This window comes from Oenanthe melanoleuca, chromosome 1, assembly GCF_029582105.1.
Source record: "Oenanthe melanoleuca isolate GR-GAL-2019-014 chromosome 1, OMel1.0, whole genome shotgun sequence".
NCBI classification, from domain to species: domain Eukaryota; kingdom Metazoa; phylum Chordata; class Aves; order Passeriformes; family Muscicapidae; genus Oenanthe; species Oenanthe melanoleuca.
In genome coordinates, this window is record NC_079333.1 from 74,875,980 (window position 1) to 74,897,690 (window position 21,711).

The 21,711-nt window shown below is 36.5% G+C and overlaps 1 protein-coding gene across 1 annotated transcript in view; it reads left to right on the plus strand.

Annotated features, from left to right (window-relative positions):
* Positions 1 to 21,711, plus strand: part of ITGBL1 (integrin subunit beta like 1) — a 123,368-nt gene extending 101,657 nt beyond the window's left edge. Inside the window, exons 8-11 of the mRNA XM_056500989.1 lie at positions 4,206 to 4,322; positions 14,209 to 14,355; positions 19,238 to 19,351; positions 20,846 to 21,711. Coding sequence (XP_056356964.1) covers positions 4,206 to 4,322; positions 14,209 to 14,355; positions 19,238 to 19,351; positions 20,846 to 20,937 — 470 coding nt within the window. The 3' untranslated portion in view covers positions 20,938 to 21,711. The remainder of the gene's footprint in view (positions 1 to 4,205; positions 4,323 to 14,208; positions 14,356 to 19,237; positions 19,352 to 20,845) is intronic.

Consider the following 21,711-nt stretch of genomic DNA (forward strand, 5'->3'; position numbering starts at 1 on the left):
GAAATTGCAGTTTCTGATAGGTAATGCTTTCAGATGATAAGCCTGAGACAGCCATGGGGCAGAAAAGTCCTTACTAAAGACAGATTCCCTCCTATTTATCAGTAGCCTGAAACACCATTTTTTTAATATGCCAAATGAACCTGGCTTGCTTCTACCACAGTTGCAGTGCAATTCGTCACAGTATTCCTCACACACTTAAAAAAAACCAAGGGCTTTATTTATTTATTTTCATTTAGAAGATAAAAATTCATCCTCCTGCACAGAAAAATGCTGTATGTTATGGAGTTACAGGCAGGGGAAGACAATGAAGTATATCTTCTTATATTCAGAGTTCATTTTCTCATTGAAAGCTGTTACTATCTCTTTCTTTGCTGGCAATAACAGGGTAAAAATGCTCTATTACACAAATTATATACTTCTAACACAGTGTTTTAAAATTGCCTAGTACAAAGGAGAGTTTCAGTTAATCCATATGCGACTGGAAGTTGGTTTGAATGCAAGGAGGTAATGGTCACAGCAATTTGCATATGAACAGGTTTAATGTAAATCTAGACGCTGTTCAGTTATGTTTTTATAAATGTTGGACATGAGAAATAAAAAAATGCTGTTGTAAATGGGAAATAAAATCAAAATCTAAAAGCTTATGGCATTTTTTTTAGAGTTCTAGAGGCTGTTATCTAATGAACTTGTGTTTTGATGAAATGTGGCACTTTAATTCTCTTTAAAAAACAAAACCCCCAACCTAATCTGATCTTTTGTCAAGTACTAACAATTATTAGTAATAAGTTTATACTCTTATTGACATCAATGGGAGGAAGAAGTGTGAGGAAATATTAAGACTGTAGGCAAATAAATGTCTTGTATAATTATTCTATTCTTAGCATCTTGCATTGCATTACATAGCTTAAGCTTTTCAATGCTAATAGCTTGTAAAAGTTCCATCATAAAGCTTCTTTCATCTGAAGCAATCAGGCTATGACATTTGCTCTTCCTGTTAAGCAAGGAAGAGTGGAAGCCACTTGCTGTAAGATGTCTGAGGTAAACTGGATTCTTTCTACTCATAAAGTGTTGCTCTTGCACAGATGGTTGGGAAGGTGCAGGCTATTATATTCATCTCATGTTTAATTGTTTCTGTATGCTTTGGCATTTAAAGAGAATTTAGGATGTATGGCAGTAGCTTTTGCTGTATAATCAGGTTGCTATGGTAAACCTATTATTCTATACAAAGAAAGAGTATGTTTAGTAAAGTGCTGATCTCTTTTCAGTATATAATGTGAGCTTCAAATTACTTTCAAACGATTGAATTTGTTTGGTAAGTATTTTATCACAATAGCTAAGAGAAGAAGATTACAGAATAAGGTGTGGCTTCTGATATTTCAGCAGCAGCTATATACTATATATTTAGCTGTTGAGAAGCAATAGGACTTAAAGTCTTAAATTATCTCCTTAGAGTGAGCCCACTTTACATAATTTAAACAAAATCTCTCTACTTTTGGAGGCAGAATATTTTTATAGCCAGTACAAAGTTGCAGTTATTTAGTGACACTGTTAAATTAATTTCTCATGCTGATCTTGTAACATTTGCAGAAGTAAAGGAACTAATAATTTGAGTATCAATTTCAGCAGCAGTGTAATAAACTACTATAATTATATATATTAAAAATAAAGAAATAGCTCAAAGAAATCCTTTTCTAGAGCATTTGCTGACTGAGGTTTCCATCTGTTTTCAAGACACTTTAATTCTGCTGAGGTCTGCAGTCAGATAATCTAAACCATAACCTGAACTTAGGTGGGAGGCAGGTAAAGAAAAAAAAAAAAAAAAAAAAGCATAGATTGAGAAAGTAGGGCCTATATTCTCTTTGATCTTGTATCTTTTGCATGACAAACGTGTCCAATCTGCCTAGGGATGGGCTTCCCTCCATTTTTCTGCTGGTGAAACTGTTGCACATTAACTAAAATGAATAACTATTTCTTGCAGCAGGGACTGAGAGGAGCCTGTTCCCATTGCAGCACAAGGGACCAGCCACTGCACTCTGACTTATTAAATTAAGCATTACAGAAGATAATGCTTAGTTACAGAACATGCAGGATCCTCATTAAGGAACCTTCCTTTTCTCATTCCCCTGGAGGATTTTCCACCTCTGATGACTCCTCTAGTCAAAGCAGCTTGCTTAAAATGATTTTACTATTTTGAGGCATCCTTATTATAGCAATGGCTGACCAGGAGACCACTGCTGAAGAATCTTCTTTTGTTTTTGTTAGTCTCCACAACAGATGGGTCCTGTTCATCAGGTGCCTTTCAGCCTGTCAGTTACTGACTGTTCCTTGGGACAGGGTGATGTGACACTTTTGTAAAAGTGATCAGGTTGCCTGAGGTGAATGCATAAAAGAGATAAATTAGACTCAATACATTTTTCTGTATATTTAAGCACTAAGGATTTTTTCCCCCAATTGCTCCTGTGGTTGTCCTTGATAAATAACTGTAGCTTAGAGAATGCAGGCAAATACCGTCATTTCTTCTGTAGACAATCATATCTTAAATTTTGACATGATTACTAAGCACAACTCTCTTTCATGGTGCAGTAGATGCACTTCCTATAAGAAGTTTCTTTCTGAAACAGGTATCCTCACATAATTGACAATGCAACAGTTTTTAAATTATGCATGTAATATAGTTAAGAAGTATTTACTCTGATTCTCTTAGCAGTATGTTTTTTCTAAAATTCTTGCACTTTACACCCCTGTAGATTGAATCCTAGTGTGTAAAATGTCAGCTCAGGGGTGTGATGTAGTGGAGGCTTGGGAAGATGAAGAGTATACAAGTTATAAAATGAGCTTAGAATTTTTTTTCCATAAGTAAAAAGATCTCTCCCTAATCTAGCTTAATTAGACTAAAAAGCAAACCCAAAAAAACCCAAAAAAACCACCCCCCAAACCAAAAAATAAACCCCAAGGCCCCACAAACAAATATAACTAATTAAGGTTAGAAGTTGGGAAGAGAAGAATATTAATAATCATCTGTCAGTACCTTACCTTAAAAGGTTTCCTTGTCATGACACCTACAGTTAGAAGACCTTCACTGAAGTTTTCATTAACAGTCCTTTCCTATTCAATGAAATATTTCAGCAAATGCTGGGAAAAATTAGTTCAGTGTGTTGTGAACTGTCTGGTTGCATAATGAAAGGCTGCACTTGGAGGATATTTTTTACTTTCCATCAATACTATAAATTTGGGGGTTGTAGTGAGTAGAGCAGTGAGAGGGCCCAAGTTGAGTTTCAATGATACTGTGACTAAATTAAATCAATAAGGGCAGGTTTTCTGCATCCTAGTCCATGTCTCTGGTGGCCATTTTTTACACAAAATAGCCCTCCCCAAGCCTATCAATGTATGAATTTGGTCCATGGTTTGTGCCATATTTAGAATGTTCTCTCATCAGCATTGCATAAAATATACAGAGGTAAATTCTTAGAAGTCAGGACTCCTTACCTGAACTGGGTTTGTCTCAAATATGTGCAATGTAAGACTGTCCTGGATATTAATTTTTTCCACATCTGGCCACTTAGTATTAGGGTTTTGGAGTGAAGATCTGTGGGAGCTTGGATAAATCTTGTCCCTTAAGGCTCTGGGGAGCTCTCCTGTAAATAGATTGATGGAAGGGGAGACTGTGGCAGAGGTTGTACTTATTTCCTCAGATCTGGACAAGAAAAGTTACAGGGATTTTGCTTTCAAAAAACCTGATGTAGTATTTGAGGAATTATTTTTCTACATGAATAGACAGTATCTTGTATAGCTCTGTGCATAGACTAATTTTGATCACATTTGTCTTGGTTTTTCTGAGATATGTGCTAATTATTTTAGATCAATTATGGAAGTTAATTATGCACATAAGCATGGGCCAGCTCAGTTATGCTTAGTTCAGATATGAAAAACATGCAATGCCAGTGATTGCTTATTGTTGCTGTTTCCACTAAGATTAGAACAGTGATACACTTTCCATCTGGTTTCCATGGAGGAGGAATAGTTTTGTTTTGCTACGTTGTTTGTTTGTTTGTTTGTTTTTAATTGTGTTTATGTTCTAGACTTTAATTAATACAGTGTAACTTGTAGTTTGTCTTTGGGGTTAGGATGTAGCATAACTTTGAGGTTTATTCAATTTATTTTACTTTACATGAAATCATGACTCTAACAATTATTTATTCTTACAGGGAGATGTGAATGTGGCCAATGCACTTGTTTCCCTCCAGGAGACAGCAGAGTTCATGGCAGAAACTGTGAATGTGATGATCGACAGTGTGAAAATGCAGATGGCAATGTCTGTGGGGGTAAGTGTTCACTTAATATCACACAACACAGCATATTTTAACAACATAGCAGAACTGAGTCTTCACATTATATAGCTTTCTGTTCCCCTTGATTTTATAGCATAATGTCACTTTTGACTATTTCATAATTGATTTACAGTAAGATGGCAGATTTTTGTAAGAAACAAGCACTAAAAGTATTGAACACGTTAGAGAACACTAACACATAAATGGAAGTGCTGTAGTGTATCCTAAGTTCCATCAGTATTTGTTAAATACAGACACTTAAAGAAAAACTTAAAAACATTAGGTAACCTTACATTGTGTTTAGTTTACAACTGTGTTTACAACTGATGCTTTATTGAGGGTGTTGCAATAAACCTAAAGATACTAATGGCCAGAAAAACTTTTAAATATTTTCTATTCACTGACAATGATATTCCTGTTTTCTAAAAAAGTAGCAAAATATGTTATGAAAGAATGTAAGATGCTTGAGAGACAGTGTCATAGTAATTGTAGATGCAGATGGTTTATTTTAGTGTTGACAGTGAAAATCTTGCCTTGTGTTATTTCAGTAAAGTATGTTGGTGTTTAGCAGTATTTCAAGGTAGTTTTGGATATGTAAGTGCATGCATACCACATGGCATTTTATAAGCAGGAAAATAATATTTATCCTTCTCTCTTTCTAGATTTTATGTGCTTCATTTTTAAAACAACTCTTTGATTCTAAATAATGACAAAGTTGTTGGTAGGAACAATGGCATGTTGTATTGTGTTCCTTATTTCTATGTAGGAAGAAGAATGTATTGCTTCATGATCCTTATGTACATAAAAAATTCTGACTACAGGGAGCATTTCTTCAAGGTCTCTGCTACACAGAATATAGACATATATAGAAAATTTTGGTTTAAATGTCTAATAATAAAAATAAAATTGGCATAAAATAGTTTACAGCATTCAGAGTAATTCAATAATATGAGTCTGTAGAAAAAAATAATTTGAAATTTAATTTTGTGTAAAGGACATAAAAACACTGAAAAGCACTGAAAATTTGTTTCATATTTGTTAGAAATTAAATAGCTGGGAAATAAAATTCATCATCATCCATGCTAAAAATATCTCTTCTGTTTATATAACTCACATTTTACATTATTAAATCTCCCTCCATTTCTTTTGGGTTTGTCCGTGCTTCCATCTTAGTCTGAACTTCCTGAAATGTCTTGCTGAACTGCTTATTCTTTCCTTGTCCTCTTTTCGTTGCTATTTTTCTAGCACTGCTGCTGCCTAGGCAATCACAGTAAGGACATAAGCCCTTGCTAGTAAATCTGTCTTCAGAGCATTATAAGCTGGACTGTGTGGGGTCTGACAGTGAGCACTGAGTGCCTGTAAGCACAAAGAAGGAAGACCAGTGTTTTCAGATTAAATGCATGCTGAAATGAGAAATGTGAATGGCAACCTAAATGATTTGAATGCGAATTGTTACTGGCCTTCTCCAACCAGCAGAGACTGATTAATAGCTTGCTTTCCAGACCAGCTGTCCATGCAATGATAGAAAGATATGAGGTGAAAGCTATGATAAATTAGGGTACAACTGAATGAGACCCCATGGCCATGTTTCTGCATGATTGTGGTGAGTCATTCACTTAAAAATTCAGCTGTCCATCTATGCAGTACCAAGAATAGAGACTTAATGTCTCCACAAAGACAGAGGTTGCAGGAGGACTCGGCATAGATTTCACAGCACTCTGCTATTAGAAATTGATTCATATAATTATGGAATCACGGAATAGTTTGGGTTGAAGGGGGGTCTTTACAGTCCAACAACCCCTGACATGGGTGGGGAACTTTTCACTAAGACCAGGCTGCTCAGAGCCCCATCCAGCCTGGCCTTGAACATTTTCAGGGTTGGGGAATCCACAGCTCTTGGAAACCTGTTGCAAGTCTCAACACCCTAAATCATAAAAAAATCTCTTCCTTATGACCCAGCTAAACTCATTATCTTTCAGTTTGAAACCATTACCCTTTGTTCTGTCACTACAGACCTTGGTTAAAAAAAAAAATCTCTCTCAGTCTTCCTTATACTCCTCCTTTATAACATCGAAAGGTCACAGTAAGGTCTCCCCAGAGCCTTCTCTTCTCCAGGCTGAACAATCCAAATGCTCTCAGCCATTCCTCATAAGAGAGGTGCTCTCTCCCTCTGACCATTTTTGGAGATATTCTGTGGACCTGATCCAACAGATTCATGTCTTTCTTGTACTAGGGACCACAGAGCTGGACACAGTACTACAGGTGGGATCTCACCAGAGTGGAGGGGAGGAGGAGACTCGCTTTCCCTGACCTGCTTTCCAGGTCTTTCCATCATGTTCCTCTTCCTTGGACTGTGCTTCTGTACATAGACTTAATATGCTAAGACTGGAGAAGATGTCTCAAGCTGCCTTTTCGAGAGAGTTGTTCTACTTAATGGTCCATTCCCTACTGCTCAGGTTTTTTGATTATATAAGATTTTCCCAGGTATACTTCTGTATTGATCCCCAGAAGTATTTAATATCACACTTCCTTTGGGTTCACTTAGTTCTTTGAGTCTTTTATGTGCAAGTTAAGTGGTTTTGGTGCACACTCATGACCAGAGAATCACAGGTTTGCCAGCACAAGTCCTTGGCAGCGCTGTGTCGCTTTTTTAAATGAGACGATATTTACTCATCCTGTATCCTGGTGAGACATACTTCTCTCTGCCCTCTGAGGTTATTGCTGTGCTGCTTGCTGCAGATGTGTCCTAAGCTTTCATGTGGTATTTTTTTCCTTTCTGTGTCCAATAATGTTTTTCCAGTAATTTCATCATTGGCTGCTCTACTGGGCCAACTGTTGTCCGTTACAATTTTTTTCTCTTTCAGGATTGAGGGCAGGCAGACAAAAAGAACTCAGAGCAGTAAAGATCAATTTGAAATGGATTTGATAATTCTCCTAACTCCATTCACTTTGATTTGTTCTCTGGATGATTATTGGCCTAGCTATGAGTTCTTGTCACAGCCAAGTAGCAGCCACTGAAGGAATAAAACAAAACCTTTGGGATCCTCTGCACAACACAATTTCCTGTAAAATTATTCTGATTAAAAACTCTGCAATAAAACCAAACACAATGAAAATAGTAAATACTTGGTTGAAACTAGGATCACTAGCAAAGGTTTTAACTTGTAACAGGTAACTCGTAAGACTCTTACATATTCCTATGGATGCATCCATTTTGCATTAAATCAATACATGATTCTGTGCTTCAAATAGTGGGCCATCAATAAGAACATTATCTTTGATGAGACCTTTTAATGTTCATTCATAAATGTCTGCTGTCCGCAATACTAAGAAACAACTAAGACTGATCATTCCAGTAAACTAGTGCTTTGACACTGGTGACAGTGGAATACTTTGTGTCTGATATGTGTATTTTCAAGTGAGTAATTCCACTTCAATAACTTTTTAACTAATTATTTTTGCCAGAGCTCATAAAAATACAATCCTCACCAAAATGTGATCCTAACACTGTAGGCAATCCAGTTGTGTCATGTAGAGTAAATGTAGATTATCTTTTGTTAATCTTTTGTTATCATTTGTTAATACCAATGCCTTTTGGTAAAAGGCTTTAGTTCATTAGTTTGAAATTCTGGTTATGATATAAGTGCTTATGGAAGCTGGAGAAGTTGACTTATTCTTGGAGCAAATGATGATGTAATTTATATTTCCCTCCTTAGATTTGCCTTCACACCTTTCTCTTCTCTAAGTGTAAGAAAACAGCACAGTGAAAACTCTGCTTGAGATTTTATGGGAGAGGAAGTTAGTATTTTTTTTTAGGAAATACACTAGTAAACTAATTTTCATCCTTCAGACACATCTTTCATTGATTTCATCCTCTTGCATTCTCACACCCGAATACAGGCATCAAAGTGTCTGCATTTAATAGTTTGAACAGGAGTCCTTGTGTGTGACACAGAACATGGGATGCCACTCATCAAGCTCTTGTTAGGCCTTTTTGTTTCTTCTTGACTGATAATAAAAAACTGGTCTTTAAATGCATCTTTTATATACTTAGGACCAAAATTTAGGGTGAGCCTTTGGACTCAGTTCTTGCTTACTTGTATCTCTGTAAATTTCAGGCAAGTCCTGGTGCCTGTTGTCTGTGCCTCCTGATTTTTGACATTCTTAGGAAAATGCTGTTCTTGTTGGGGTTTTGGGGAGAAGAATGGCATAAGTTATCTGCTGTGTCTGCATTGACATCTTTTGTTGTTGAGCACAGAGTCTTCTGCCAATAAGTCATCATGACATTCATCATATTGTTGTTTTATGAGAGTGAAACATTCTGATATTGACAAAATAATATATTCCTTAGTTTACTACTGTGTATGTGAATGCATTTGACCTCATTCTGGTGTTTTTTCTGATGCTTATTTACACATTTTCATCCATACATCATTTGCACCAGTATTAAGATTTCCAAAGTTATTCTCTATGAATTGCCAGAGAACAAGGGAAAATCTGGAGCTTATAATGCATATGTATACCATAAGCCACAATTCCCAGCTTTCCAATGATTTAAACTTTTTAAACTGAGAAACTTCCATATCATATTCTTCTAGTGATGGATTCTAGGACTGCACAGTCATCACCAGGATGTATGATGGCAAAACTCCTTCCCAAAAGTCTGGTATAAGTTGCCCCTAATTGCCATGTTCCTTTGAATATAAAATTTTCATTACTATCCAGCCAGGCTAAATAATTGGATTCAGAGGAAATGCTGGGTTTTTTTTTTGTTTTTTTTTTTTTTTTGGCATATAAGATATACAACAGGAAGTGTAAAATCTTTTTTTTTTTTAAAGAAACTTCTAGAAATCATGAATGACATTTAGTTTTGTCATCTTCTCACTGCAGTAGAGGCATGATATTTTCAGATAACATGTTCTTATGAGGAGCAATACAACCATAACCATAGAAATGAGAAAGCTATGATTAATTATATGCTTCATTAAGCAAAGCTAAGTATGGTACAGTTGCTGTCAGACAATTTCCTCATTTCTTGCACTAATGTTGATCCACAGAAACAGAAGTATATAAGACATTTGTGGAACTCTCTAATATATGTAAAAAACAAATTAGGAAAGAAAAATAATACCTGTCAATCTCCCAAACAAAGAAAGGTTTTGTCACTGACTGATCTGAGAATCCAGAAATATGACTCCTGAGTCAACCATGGCTTCTCCAACTATATGGCATATAATTTCAAAGTCTTCAGCCACCTAAATTAAAGCACCTTTTATCACCTGTGATTCCCAAGACTACCCTTGCCTGACCCCAGCTTGACTCCACAAGGACACAGGAGTGCCTGCCTGGAGGATGTCCTTGATGCCTCAGGGTGTGCCCAATGCCACTGGGCATCTGAATTGAACCTCTGATTTCCCTGAGGTTCCTTCCATACTTAAATAAAAGTTTATATCCTACCCAACAGCTGTTTCATCTGCTCTATCAAAAAGTCTTATAGCAGAGACCATATTCTTTTGTTAGAAGAATCTGAAGAACTTATAATTATTACAGAATTAATTATCTATATTATATATATATAATTAATATACTAGATAGCTTTATTCTCTATAGATATTACTTAATAGATAATTTTTATTATGGTATTTGTTTTTGAAAATGCAATTTATTCGGGGGGGGTGGGGAAACACCAAAAAGCAAACCATCAGTTTATACAAATTAAATGAGTAAAACTGATGCTAACAAAGGTGAAAATGATGGTATTAAATAGTGGGGAACTCATAGTCTAACTGGAATAAAATGAATGTGAATTAAGGTTTTATTTTGACATTATTATGAGGAGAGTTAATGATTCAATGCCTGTGTCCTTGTGCTTAACTTCTTCATCCTAGCTCTGAGGCACATCCAGGGACAGCAACAGATAAATTTGAAAGTATCAGTAGGTATTAGATACAAGAGTGACTACTGTAGCTAGTATGGGTACTAGTCTGTATTAAATTAGATTAATTTTATTTTTTCTAATTTTTATTTTAAATGCACTACAGATTTCTGTCCTAGTCAGCCAGAGATTTGTGTAGGTGTATGAAAAGTCAACACTTTACATAGATGCACAGAGAACTTTGTTTAGCTTTTCAGATAGCATTAAATGTAATTCAGATTTGCAAAAAGCATTTTAATTTAATCTTTCAGCCCAAATGAGCAGTAAATGAATTGCTAGTACATTAAGTTGATTAATAGATATTAATTTTGTGAATCGAAAAGGGGCTTTTCTTTTGAACCTCTTTTATTAGGGTATGAAGAGCCATTACAGTATTCCCATGCTTCCCCTACATTGAATTCTGTGCTCTGTGTGCAGCAAAAACCTGTCTCAGAGCAGGCCACGCTCCCAGATCTCCTAAGACATGTAGCCCATGCCAACATCACCTTACAGTTTGTTCCAATAGTCATCACCCTTGTTTGAAATGCTGTTCATTTCTCACATGATTTTGTCTGTGTCAGGTTCTCTCCCTTGCATTGTCTTTCTCTGGTTGTTTGAGAATACCCTTTCTGATACCCTCTGGATTCCTCAGAACTTTTTAGTACCCTTCCAAGTTTTGCAAAAGTCTCTTCAAACATGGATATCACAGAGTTGCAGGACTTTAACACCATCTCATCAATGCTCCAATTTTGTTCCTCCTCACTTTTCTCTGGGTAGGTAGATGTGAGAATGACACTGGCCCTTTTTGCTGCAGTGTTTCACTTGAAGGTGTGCTATTGAACTGTTGAGTTACTCAAACTGGAGCCACAGCAGACAAGACTAACTGACCTACCTTGAAAATATAATAGACAGTCAGTATTTTACTTCCCATTTATATTAGATTTCTCTAACTGCAGTTCTGGTTGTCTGGTATTCGATAAAAAACAAAAAATAAAAATCAGTGTTCCAAGAACGTTTTTAGCAGCTCATTAAGTATATTTGGGCAGGGTAATGAAGCCTTCTCACCTAGAAATATTTCTTGCAGATATATGTGGTTTAATATTCTCTTCTGTTCATAATATAATGGAAAGTCCTGCGATTTAAAAGAAAAAATAAAAATGGAAATCCTGTTTCTATTTAAAAACAGAGAGAAATAATAGTTTCATTTTCTGTGGTGTTCTATATCAGGGATCCTGTGTTATGCTGAAATTTTTCGTATTCTTATTACATTTTTAAAATATATTATATTGTATTAGTTTGAGCCACTTCTGTTCCTGAGGTACCAACTTTTGCTTGGGTTTGGCCTCAGTTTGCCCTTCAGGAACATCATCTATTTGTAATAGTTAGTCTGTAAATAAGAACCAGCTTCCTCTGTGATAACAACTTCACCTTTTTCATTGTGCTGGTGCTCCTCTGTAGTGGTGCAGGTTTTTGGGGAACACCAACAACAGCTGCATGAATAGTCCTAAAATGAAATTTCACACAACACCACAATTTCAATTCCAGGCATGGCAATAAATAATTAATCCTGGTGTCCAGTTTGGTTCAGGTGGATTTCGGTTATAATGAGCCTCTGCTAGTAATCTGTCACAGCTTGCTTTTTTTTTTTGCTGAATTTGTATTTCACATTTAAATCTTGTGGTTATTTGAATCATAATTCTAATAAAATTACAGAGTATTTGACATAATCTTTTTTCTTCTTTGCCTCTCCTGCATCAAAGTCTTTATTGTTTGAAAATTAATTTTTAAAATATTGTTGATTATTTAAATTCAGTAACATAGATTTTTATGAATAAGCATTTGCAATGCAATTTGTTTGTGATTTAAACTGTTTTATGTTAGATCTTGAAATATTGATAGACCAACACGTCTCAGTAGATCTGCTTAATCTGTATAGTTAGAGGTGAAGAAAAATCTCTAATTGAAGTAGTCCAGCTGAAAAGAATTGCTTAACATAGTAAAATATTGATTTAACTATTCAGATTACTCCTTTCTCCTGTGATTTGCAAGGAGGATATTCACAACTAGACTACATAAAGCAGTTTTTCTCAGGCTACCACACTCACATGAGATAGCTTAGAGTTAATAAGCAGAGCAGAACATTTGTATACTTGCCACCCCAATGGATGAGGCATCCAAAAAGCTGCAGCTGCCCAAGCTGGTGTCAGCTAGGAATTTTTTTTTTTTTAAATGGTTATTTGAGACAAAAGAATCCTTTATGTTTTGAGGATTTATATGGCATGAAGGAAGAGAGAAATTGACATTACAGAAAAAATGCAAGTCAAATTTTATGTGGTAAATTGCAAGCTTTGTTTGCTGCGAGTTTATAGATTATTAATTACCTTTTATTTGACTTGTGTAAAGGCTTTACAGACATGATCAGTTTCTTCATTCAGTAACACATAGCAACTACAAGAAAAATACTTAAAAATTGTTCTCTCAGTGAAATTGCCATGGATTTTGTACTATTAACTGCTAAAAGAGTAGAGGGGTATTCTCAGAAATAAATTTCCAGCAGTGGCATCCAGTAGTATATTTTGCTCTTAATTGGTTGATTTAATCTGAGTTCTAATATCTATGTTACTAATTAAAAAAATAAGATAGATAAAAATACTCTGACCAAAGTTTAACTTTAATTAGTTAATATAGACAATTGCACTACATTTATCTGGAAGGGGCATATGGGTAAGTATATGTACTTGTTTTCTACCTCTTGTATTTTGGATTGTCAATATAGTTGTTTTTGTTTCCCAGTCTCACACAAAAGTTCAAGTAGCATCAAACTTTTATCAATGCAGTTATCAGTTTTTAGAAGTGAGTAGAAATATTGTTATAATAAGAATGTGTTGTTAACTGAGCCATTAAAGGTATGTAATGGTATGATAAAAATTTAATAGACATCAAAAATATAATATGATTTTAAAAACCCAAAGATCAATACAGAATCTGGGATGCAAAAATTATTTTGAAGTTTTAGGTGCTGGAAATGACAGCTCCAAGACATTGGAGCTCCCAGTGTTTTTGTTATTAAAATTTTCTAAGTATTTTGCTATCTTGAATGAATTTCACTTACAGCAAGCTACCAGGTTTGTCTCTCTTCTGTCTTTCTACCAGTGTTGCCTCTGAGTTTAAAAATCAAGTTGCACTGGAGGTGCATGAGAAATCCACTTATCAGAAAAACAATAATGCTGGTTTGCTTCCCTGCATCCTACAGCTCCATGCTTTCCCAGATACTCCTACTGTTTCCTTCTTTCCCGTCCATGCTCCCAAATTATCTCAGTCCCTTCATGTCTACTCTTTTACCCTACATTTCAGATAGGATAGGACAAAAGTCACTGGTACGTATAATTTGCTTCCCAGGTAACTGATTAGCTAAGGAATTGTTGTCCCTGATGCAGAAATATTATTCAAAGCTGACAAAAGTAACTCTGGCTGGGAGACATTCCTTACTTATTTTTTTTTATTTCTATTCTCCATTACTATATTCTTGTTTATATTTGTTGTCACTTTTCCTTTCTTCCTGGCCAAATTTTATGCTCAGTTTATTATTCAATGCATTTTCATTTTTTTATTAATCTTTTTGCACATATTTATTTTTAAAATCTATTTAATCTTTCCCCTCTCCTTCTTTAAAGTGAATTGTGGCTTCTAGTGTATATTTCTCACCCATGTCCTAGGGTTTATTTGACCTATCTCTCACTTGTTTTCTGTACATCATTCAGGCACACTGTTTAACAAAGAAAAGAGAAAACTGGGGAAAACTGGAGCTGCTGCGAAGCTGTGCTGTCCACCCACCAGTCTTCCTATCCTATAGCACACACTTCATATTGAGGAGGGCTGAAGCTGTGACCACAGTCTCAGGTTTCTACGACCACAGTCACAGGTTTCTGCTTGCCTTGCTCATAACCAACCTTGGTGTCCTTACAGGCCGTGGTATCTGCTCCTGTGGCCGATGCATTTGCCAGGATGGGTGGTTTGGAAAGTTGTGCCAGCACTCAAGGAAGTGCAACATGACTGAGGAGGAGAGCAGAAGTCTCTGCGAGTCAGCGGATGGCGTGTTATGCTCCGGGAAGGGTAAGATCTGGCAGCTGAGCTGCCCTGTGTCAGCCCTGGCAGAGAAAATAATCACCTTCTGGAAGGCTAATGTGCATGGCAGGGGGTTGTTGTTTAGTAACCCTCTCTTTCAAAGGCACTCATTATTAAAAGGATGTTAAAGGATGCTCTGTAATGCACTCACATCCATTTTGTCAGACACCCACCCCAGCCGTACACGTTCAGCAGCGTTGCTCTCCTATGCAATTTGTCAGTAGTATATAATTTCCTGTATGGGTTTGGCTGATGGTTTGTGTGGAACAGCTGTACATTATCAACTGTTAGTGCTCCTTCCACTGTGGGGAAAAAGGGCACTACCCACAGTAACAGTGGGGAAGATGGCAAATGTAATATTTTGGACAACAGTAAGTGGAGGAAAGTGTTTAAAAGCAATTTGGTATCCTTAATCATTCTGCCCCCCAAAACAGTCACAAAGGAAAAGTAGATGTCTGCAGTCCCCGCAAATGAATTCTGTAAACTTTCTCATTTACTAATTTTCATTCAGGTGGTTGCATCAGCTTCAGTTCAGCTCTAAAAAATTGCCACAGGGAAGAATAAAAGTTAGAAAATCTTGATAATTATCTGAAATTATTCTCTGAGGTTCTTACCTTGCAGTCTTTCAGGCTAGGAAATTGCATTAATGGAAAGAGGGCTTTTTAGCTCCCCTGTAGTGCAAATTGCCTATTTTTGTATATAATATGTCTGAAAAAAAATATACAAAAAAAGAGACCAGTTGGAGGCTAGAATGCACTCAATCTAGACTCTATGTGCCATTTCCTATATTTGTATGTCCCTTGCATAGACAGGAAAGAAATCTGCCAGCTGGAAAAAACTGGTTAGGAGCCTTCTACATCAGGCAGATTTCCAGTTTTCCCTTTGGTAACTTTCATTTCAGTGCAAAAGAAATTTAAATGGGGTTTCCAGCCCAGCCTTCATCCATCTATATTATCACTTATCAAATTCTCCCTCTTGCACCATTTCATTTTGTTTTGAGCTCTTTTTTTCCCCCCTTCAGTTGATGCAATGTCATAAAAAAAGAGAAAGTTGCACTGTTTCCCTGTTTTTCCCAGATTGTACTATCTTTAAATTAGTATATATGTAAGAGGTTGGTGAGTTACAGATATGAGAAATGGAAATTACTCTGTAATTTTTACTGCAGAAGTTAACTTTTTTTCTCTTAATGTGTGCCTCCCTGAGATTTTTTATATAAACCATGAAGGTGAGGGAATATGCTTGGTATCCATAAAATGCACTATGCAAGATTCTGCATAAATATGAAAAATTATGTTAATTTTTAAAATATTCATATTATGTACTATCTTTTTCTAAGGATCTCAGAGAGCTCTTTATTCCAGCCTATGGGTCATACTATGAGAACAATTAGCTTTGAACATGTTTCAAGGGTACAATTTACTTTGAAGCTTTGGGAGTAGATAATCTGTCAGGAATTTGCAGAGATGTCAAGGATTTTTTACCTCTGTTGGCTATGCTGCCAGGGCATGGTTTGGGATCTGATCACTTATATAATCTGTAGCAGCCTAACAGGTGCTCTAGTGTTGTCCTTTCCAACCTGACCCATTCTGTGATTCTGTGACCCTAAATCCATACTCAGCAGCAGTGGTGGGATCTTTTTTATTTTTTTGTTAAGTTTCTTTGGCCCCTGAGCACAATTTAGCTTCCAATGTCATGAAAGGTTGCCCTGAGGACAGTCAATATAAAAAAGCTGTGTCAAATTAGATAAAGTGATAAAGTGATAGTAGCAGCTTTATTGTAGGAACAGCAGTTTACATGGAAGTGCTTGGCCCAACAAAAAAATCACCTCCATAAGAGATCTTCAGTAGTGTGTGGCCAGTAAACCTCCAAGAAGGCTACTATCTTCTGCCTCTTCTCTGAGCAGGATGGAGATCACAGGCAAAGACAGTCTACTTATAAATTGTGTTGCTCTGCTCTTTTTTTTTCGTTTGTCTGGGTGGTTTTTTTGGTTTTTTTTTTTTTTTTTTTTTTTGGTTTTTTTTTTTTTTTTTTTTGTTTTTTTGGGTTTTTTTTTTGCAAATCTACTCTTGATGCTAAGATATGTATCTGGAAATCATGTCTTACTGGATAGTCATACTGTTCATAGCTAATGAAGCACTATCCAGAAACAAAAATGATAAATTTTTCTTTCTGATTTCTTACAGTGAGAAAAAAAAAAATGATTACTAGTCAAATAAAAGGGAATTTTGAACCTGTGCATTAATGGTGGTTATTCCATTTTTGTTGGAAACCTAGCCATAATATACAAGTGCTAAAATAGACTGAGGATAGCTTTAGTTTCTGTATGTAGGTTTTAATAGACTGTGAAGAGCCCTGGTTTTCAGCAGATAGCTGCTGAACACTATCAGAAAATTGCACTCTGCTAATATAAGCAAAGTTGGCCATCCACACTCCTAGGCTGTTTTCAGAATCTTGGCTTGCTGACTGTGCCACCTGTAGCAAAAGCTCTTCCCAAGGAAAACAGCAACACCCACCATGCTGCTGCCTCCCTGGCAGTAAAGATAGGGCTGTACATGGTGACTGTAATGGTGCAGGATGTGGGCAAGGTAATGAGCCAAATCCCATCCGAGAGGATCTGGCTGGGATCCCAGGAAACACCCTGCAACTCATTAGACTCAATTAAACTGAGGAGCCTCCCCGAGCAGCATGCCCTGCTCAGGGAAAAGACTCAATACATTCATTTCCTTAACAGATTCTGCATTTTGGAGTCTTATCTTCCTTGCATGACTTACTGTTAAATTTGCTGTATCTTCTGCAAAACAGTTTTAAACATCGTGGGCATTCTTCAGTAGCAGCACCAGCGCTTGCTTATGCAGAATCACTTCAGGCTTCTTACAGTGTAATACTCTTATTAACTGCTTTAATTTCACTAAAATACTCATACCTCATATATCAATTCCTCATTATTTTCAGATGTCAGTGCCTTGCAGTTTGTATAAACTGAGGTATTTGGTTTAAATTACCCTCAAGTGTACCTCTTATAGAGCAACCCTGTGATATGTATGCTCTCCTCCCCTGCCTCCTTATAGAATGGCATTTCTGATCCTTGTAGGGAATGTCAGTATTCTCTATGCAGTGTCCCAGTAAGCAGTACTCAGAAAAAAAGCAGATGCTTAATCAAATACTTCCATCCTCAAATGTTCTAATCACTAGCTCTTCCTGAATATGTTTACATCTTCCATATGTTACAAGTTAAAGCATTTCCCTAAAATTAGGCAATGAGTTAATTTTTGTGAATTTAAAATAAGCATTAAATTGCATATTTAATTAAAAATTAGATAGTCTGCTGAGGCTCTTCTGAAGTTTTCAAAAATTAAGCTTCAGTATTTATGGGAAAAGCAATGGAAAACTGGTTGACATCAACAGATGCATCTTTTTTTTCTTTAACTGTATTAGGATTATTACTATGGATTTTATTCAGAGGTCACTGAAAGATGGAAAAGTATGATTTTATAGGCTTTGGCTCAGGCCATGTTAAGTAACCCATGAATTTTGTTTAGGTTATATTCTGACATAACCAAGTTTCCTTCTATATTTTTTCCTTAATAATGCATTCAACACACTGGTGACTTTTTAATGGACTCATTCTGGAAATATTGCAGGAGGCTAGGATTCTCATGTGCATGTAAACTTTTATAAGCATCTTCTTGAACGGTCAATAGCTTCTTTGGTGACTTTTTTTTTAACTCAGCCCCTCAAAGTTGAACATTTTGCATGTATTCTCTGCTATAATTTATCTGGGTTTTTAAAAAATTGTTTTTAACATTGATTTCTGTTGTTATCCCTTCTTAGAGCTAGATCCACAAAAGGATTTTTGCTTAGCAGTTAATAAGAACCCCACTTCAGTGTTTACATGTCTGAAGTCTGTACAGGGCCAGGCTGCTGAAGATGAGATCTGTAAAAGCCAAGTCTCTTCAGCCTAGTGCTGGAATCATTCAGGAGGAATTACCATCTCCTTTTGGCATTTCTAGTTGCAGAAAAGCCTCTCTCTCACACACTTCTCAGGCTATAGACTTCCTGATACATGATTGTCACTTTCCAGCATTCAGAGCCACAAACCTTCTCCTGAGGGTAAGGATGTCTCAGAGTCTTCTCTTCAAGGGAGGTTTCTTGTGCTCTGTGGGTTATGGCATCACCTGAATTTCACCACACAGTCCCTGCTTTGCCTGTGAAGGTGTGGCCTGGCATCCTTGAGGAGAAGGACAGCAGCGTGTCCCAGCAAGGGTCGTTAGGGCACGCTGCAGGAATGAACCAATTGCTGAGCTGTCATTATGTGCACAAACCCTTTCTGACCTAGAGCAAAGTTCAATAATTCCATGGGAGGTGGAGAAGCTTCATTCATGGTGATGAGGATTTTGGGGGTCTGTAGATGTTAGTCTTGAGCGCTGCTGGTCTTTTGTGAACTCACCTGTAAAAGTTTAGATGAGGAGGACTGTTTTCTTCCTGAGTATGACTTTACTGCCTTCAGTAATAATGGGCTGGGGACAATTAGAGCTCTGCTAGTTAAAAAAAAGTTACGGGAGAGAGAAGCCCTGATTGTAGGTCTCTGAAACCAAAAGAAAGCTTCAAAATGTGAGTCCTGATTAACTGAAATAGCAGGATCAAAGCCTTAGTAGTAACATCTCACCATACTCTAGCTCATGCCAAAAGAATCCTTTCATTCAAAAGGCTTTTAGCTTGATTATTTTCTTTTATGCAACAGCCTCTTAGGCAGCAATTTTGTGCACGTGCATGTGTGCATATGTGTGCATATGTGTGACTTGGGTTGCTATTTTCTAGACTGAATGTGCCAGTACTTTTCGACTGTGAGTAATAATTTTTGTGATTTCAGGCTCCTGCCACTGTGGAAAGTGCATCTGTTCACCCCAGGAATGGTACATTTCGGGTGATTTCTGTGAATGCGATGACAGAGACTGTGACAAACACGATGGTCTCATTTGCACAGGTGCAGTACAGGCTAACACTTAATTGCTTTAGGAAACAAACTGAGTTGATGGGAATTATGTTAGACAAAGCCCAGCTTCTTCTTTCCCCACTGATGGAGGAAGCACATTTGCTGGTTATTCAAACCTGCTATAACTGTTTCTTCATGCAGCGCAATGATCAACTTAAGGTTTCAAAACAACAGTTAAAAGCCAGAGTGTGAATTTAAATAAGTAAGCCAGATATGGAATCCATCAACAATTCTCTCTGTAATAGACTACAAGTTATTGTTTTTTGGCAAAGGGCACAGTGTCAGCATTACAATCATGAGGTTTCTTTAGCCTTTGTTCTTTTACTGGATACTCCATGTGTGTAATGCATTCAAGTCACAAAATTTACTTGTTTGATGATCCCTGGTGGGTTAGGGACATAGTTGTGTGGGTTAACAGAGCTTCCTAGCAATCAGACAATTGTCAGTGGGAGGCTGGAATAGCTGATAGCTTTTCTTATGATATGATGGCAAATGATTCAAGCAGCTTCACCTTAACATTGTCTGAATATGCAGGTGGCAGATGTCGATAGAAATGGGCAGGCTGCCAACAAGCCCTCCTGACAAGCATAGTGACAAGAAGCAGCATGGGAATTGCTAAATTAACTCACTGGCTGTTTCCTGTTGCAAATCTTAATTTTAGAAAATCTTTGCTGAGCAATTATTAGATGTGAAGGACTCTGAAAGCCAATTAGAGTGAGAGTGGAAAGGCTGGCACTATAAATTTTGTCTTCCAGCTCACCCTGCTAGCAAGGGTCATTTTCTGGAGACAACTAGCAGTATAGCAGGCACAGGAGCCTTATCTATAGCTAATGCCTAATCATGGATCTTCATAAAGTCAGAAGGAAGAGCAGTTTACATAGATACAAAGGCTATTGAGGTCTCAAGCTGAGCATCCAAGGGTCATAAAATAATATTTAAATAAAATTAATATATGGGTCTCAGCTCTTTCCCTGCTGCAAAATAGGGACATTTTTCACTTAATGGAGAGTTTGAGATAGGATTTATTTGCATAGCACTTCTGAGATATTAGGTTTAAAGTTTTTCATGTTCAAAGTCGTGGTTTTATTGCTATTCTGTTGGTAGCTTTTAATGGCTTTTTTATTAAGAAAAATAGTTAAAAGTAATTTTGTCTTTGTACCTGGAGGCACAATGTGAACACTTAGCCTCACCAGATGGGGACAAACAGTGGTGTACACACTTAAACTTCACCTTACTCAATCTCAATATTTGCAATACTGCCGATGGAATTATTGAGAACATTCTATTAATGCCTTGTTAGTGTAGGTGTGGGGTGGCTTCTTAATGCAATGGTACAGTAATTGCTTCCTTCCAAAGGAAAAAGGGGTAGGGGAACAATAAAGGAACAATGCATTCACTTCAGCATAGCTTTTTACTTCCCATAAAACACATTTTAATGTAGTACATTTCAATTTTGATAATTGCCATTTATTCGTTCTATTCTAGGTAATGGTGTTTGTAGCTGTGGAAACTGTGAGTGCTGGGAAGGATGGAATGGAAATGCTTGTGAAATCTGGCTGGGGAGAGAATACCCTTAATGAAGGATGTCAAGACTTGAGGAGGTTTTTTTGTTTGTTTTTCTTTAGGCTGCTAGGACATTTAATTTCAGAAGTGTCTGGGTGTGGGTATGCATGAACGCACACATACGTTGTTGTAAATACCTTAGAACACGTTTGAGGATCTGCTCCTTAAAGAAATGCATCAGAAATCTAAACAAGGGAGCAGGGCAGCACAAGCTCTAGAGAGTGAAGTCATAAAATACTGGCCCTGTGGAACTTCTCCAGAGATTTTTTGTAAATTCAGTGGAACCTATATTATACTTAAAATGACTATTTCTTTGAGCAACCTGAGGCAAAGGTATAAGAAAACCCTTTTTTTAACATTATTTACTTGGTTTTCATGTCTCCTTATACATATGCAACAATACACCCGTAGAAGAGTAGCACTAGTTGAATATTTGTCAAATAATATTATTTGTTTTATGGTGTTTAAAAAATACATTATTTGACTCTGTCTTCTTTCCAACAATCCTGATTGTGAACCAATTCATAAATTGAAACTTTAAAAAAGAAGCCTATAAAAATATTAATGATTTTTTATTTGATCAAATATCTGTGTTACTGAGGTCCAATTACGTGACACTGATAGACTGAAGACCCAAAATGTTTGAATGAAACCTTTTCTGCAAGATAACTTTTCATTTCTGTGGTTGATATGTCAGTAAGTTGGTTATCTAATCTACATATTACAATACTTTCAAATACTTAACCTATAGAAACATATGGAATGAAACTAATAAAGATATAAAAGTA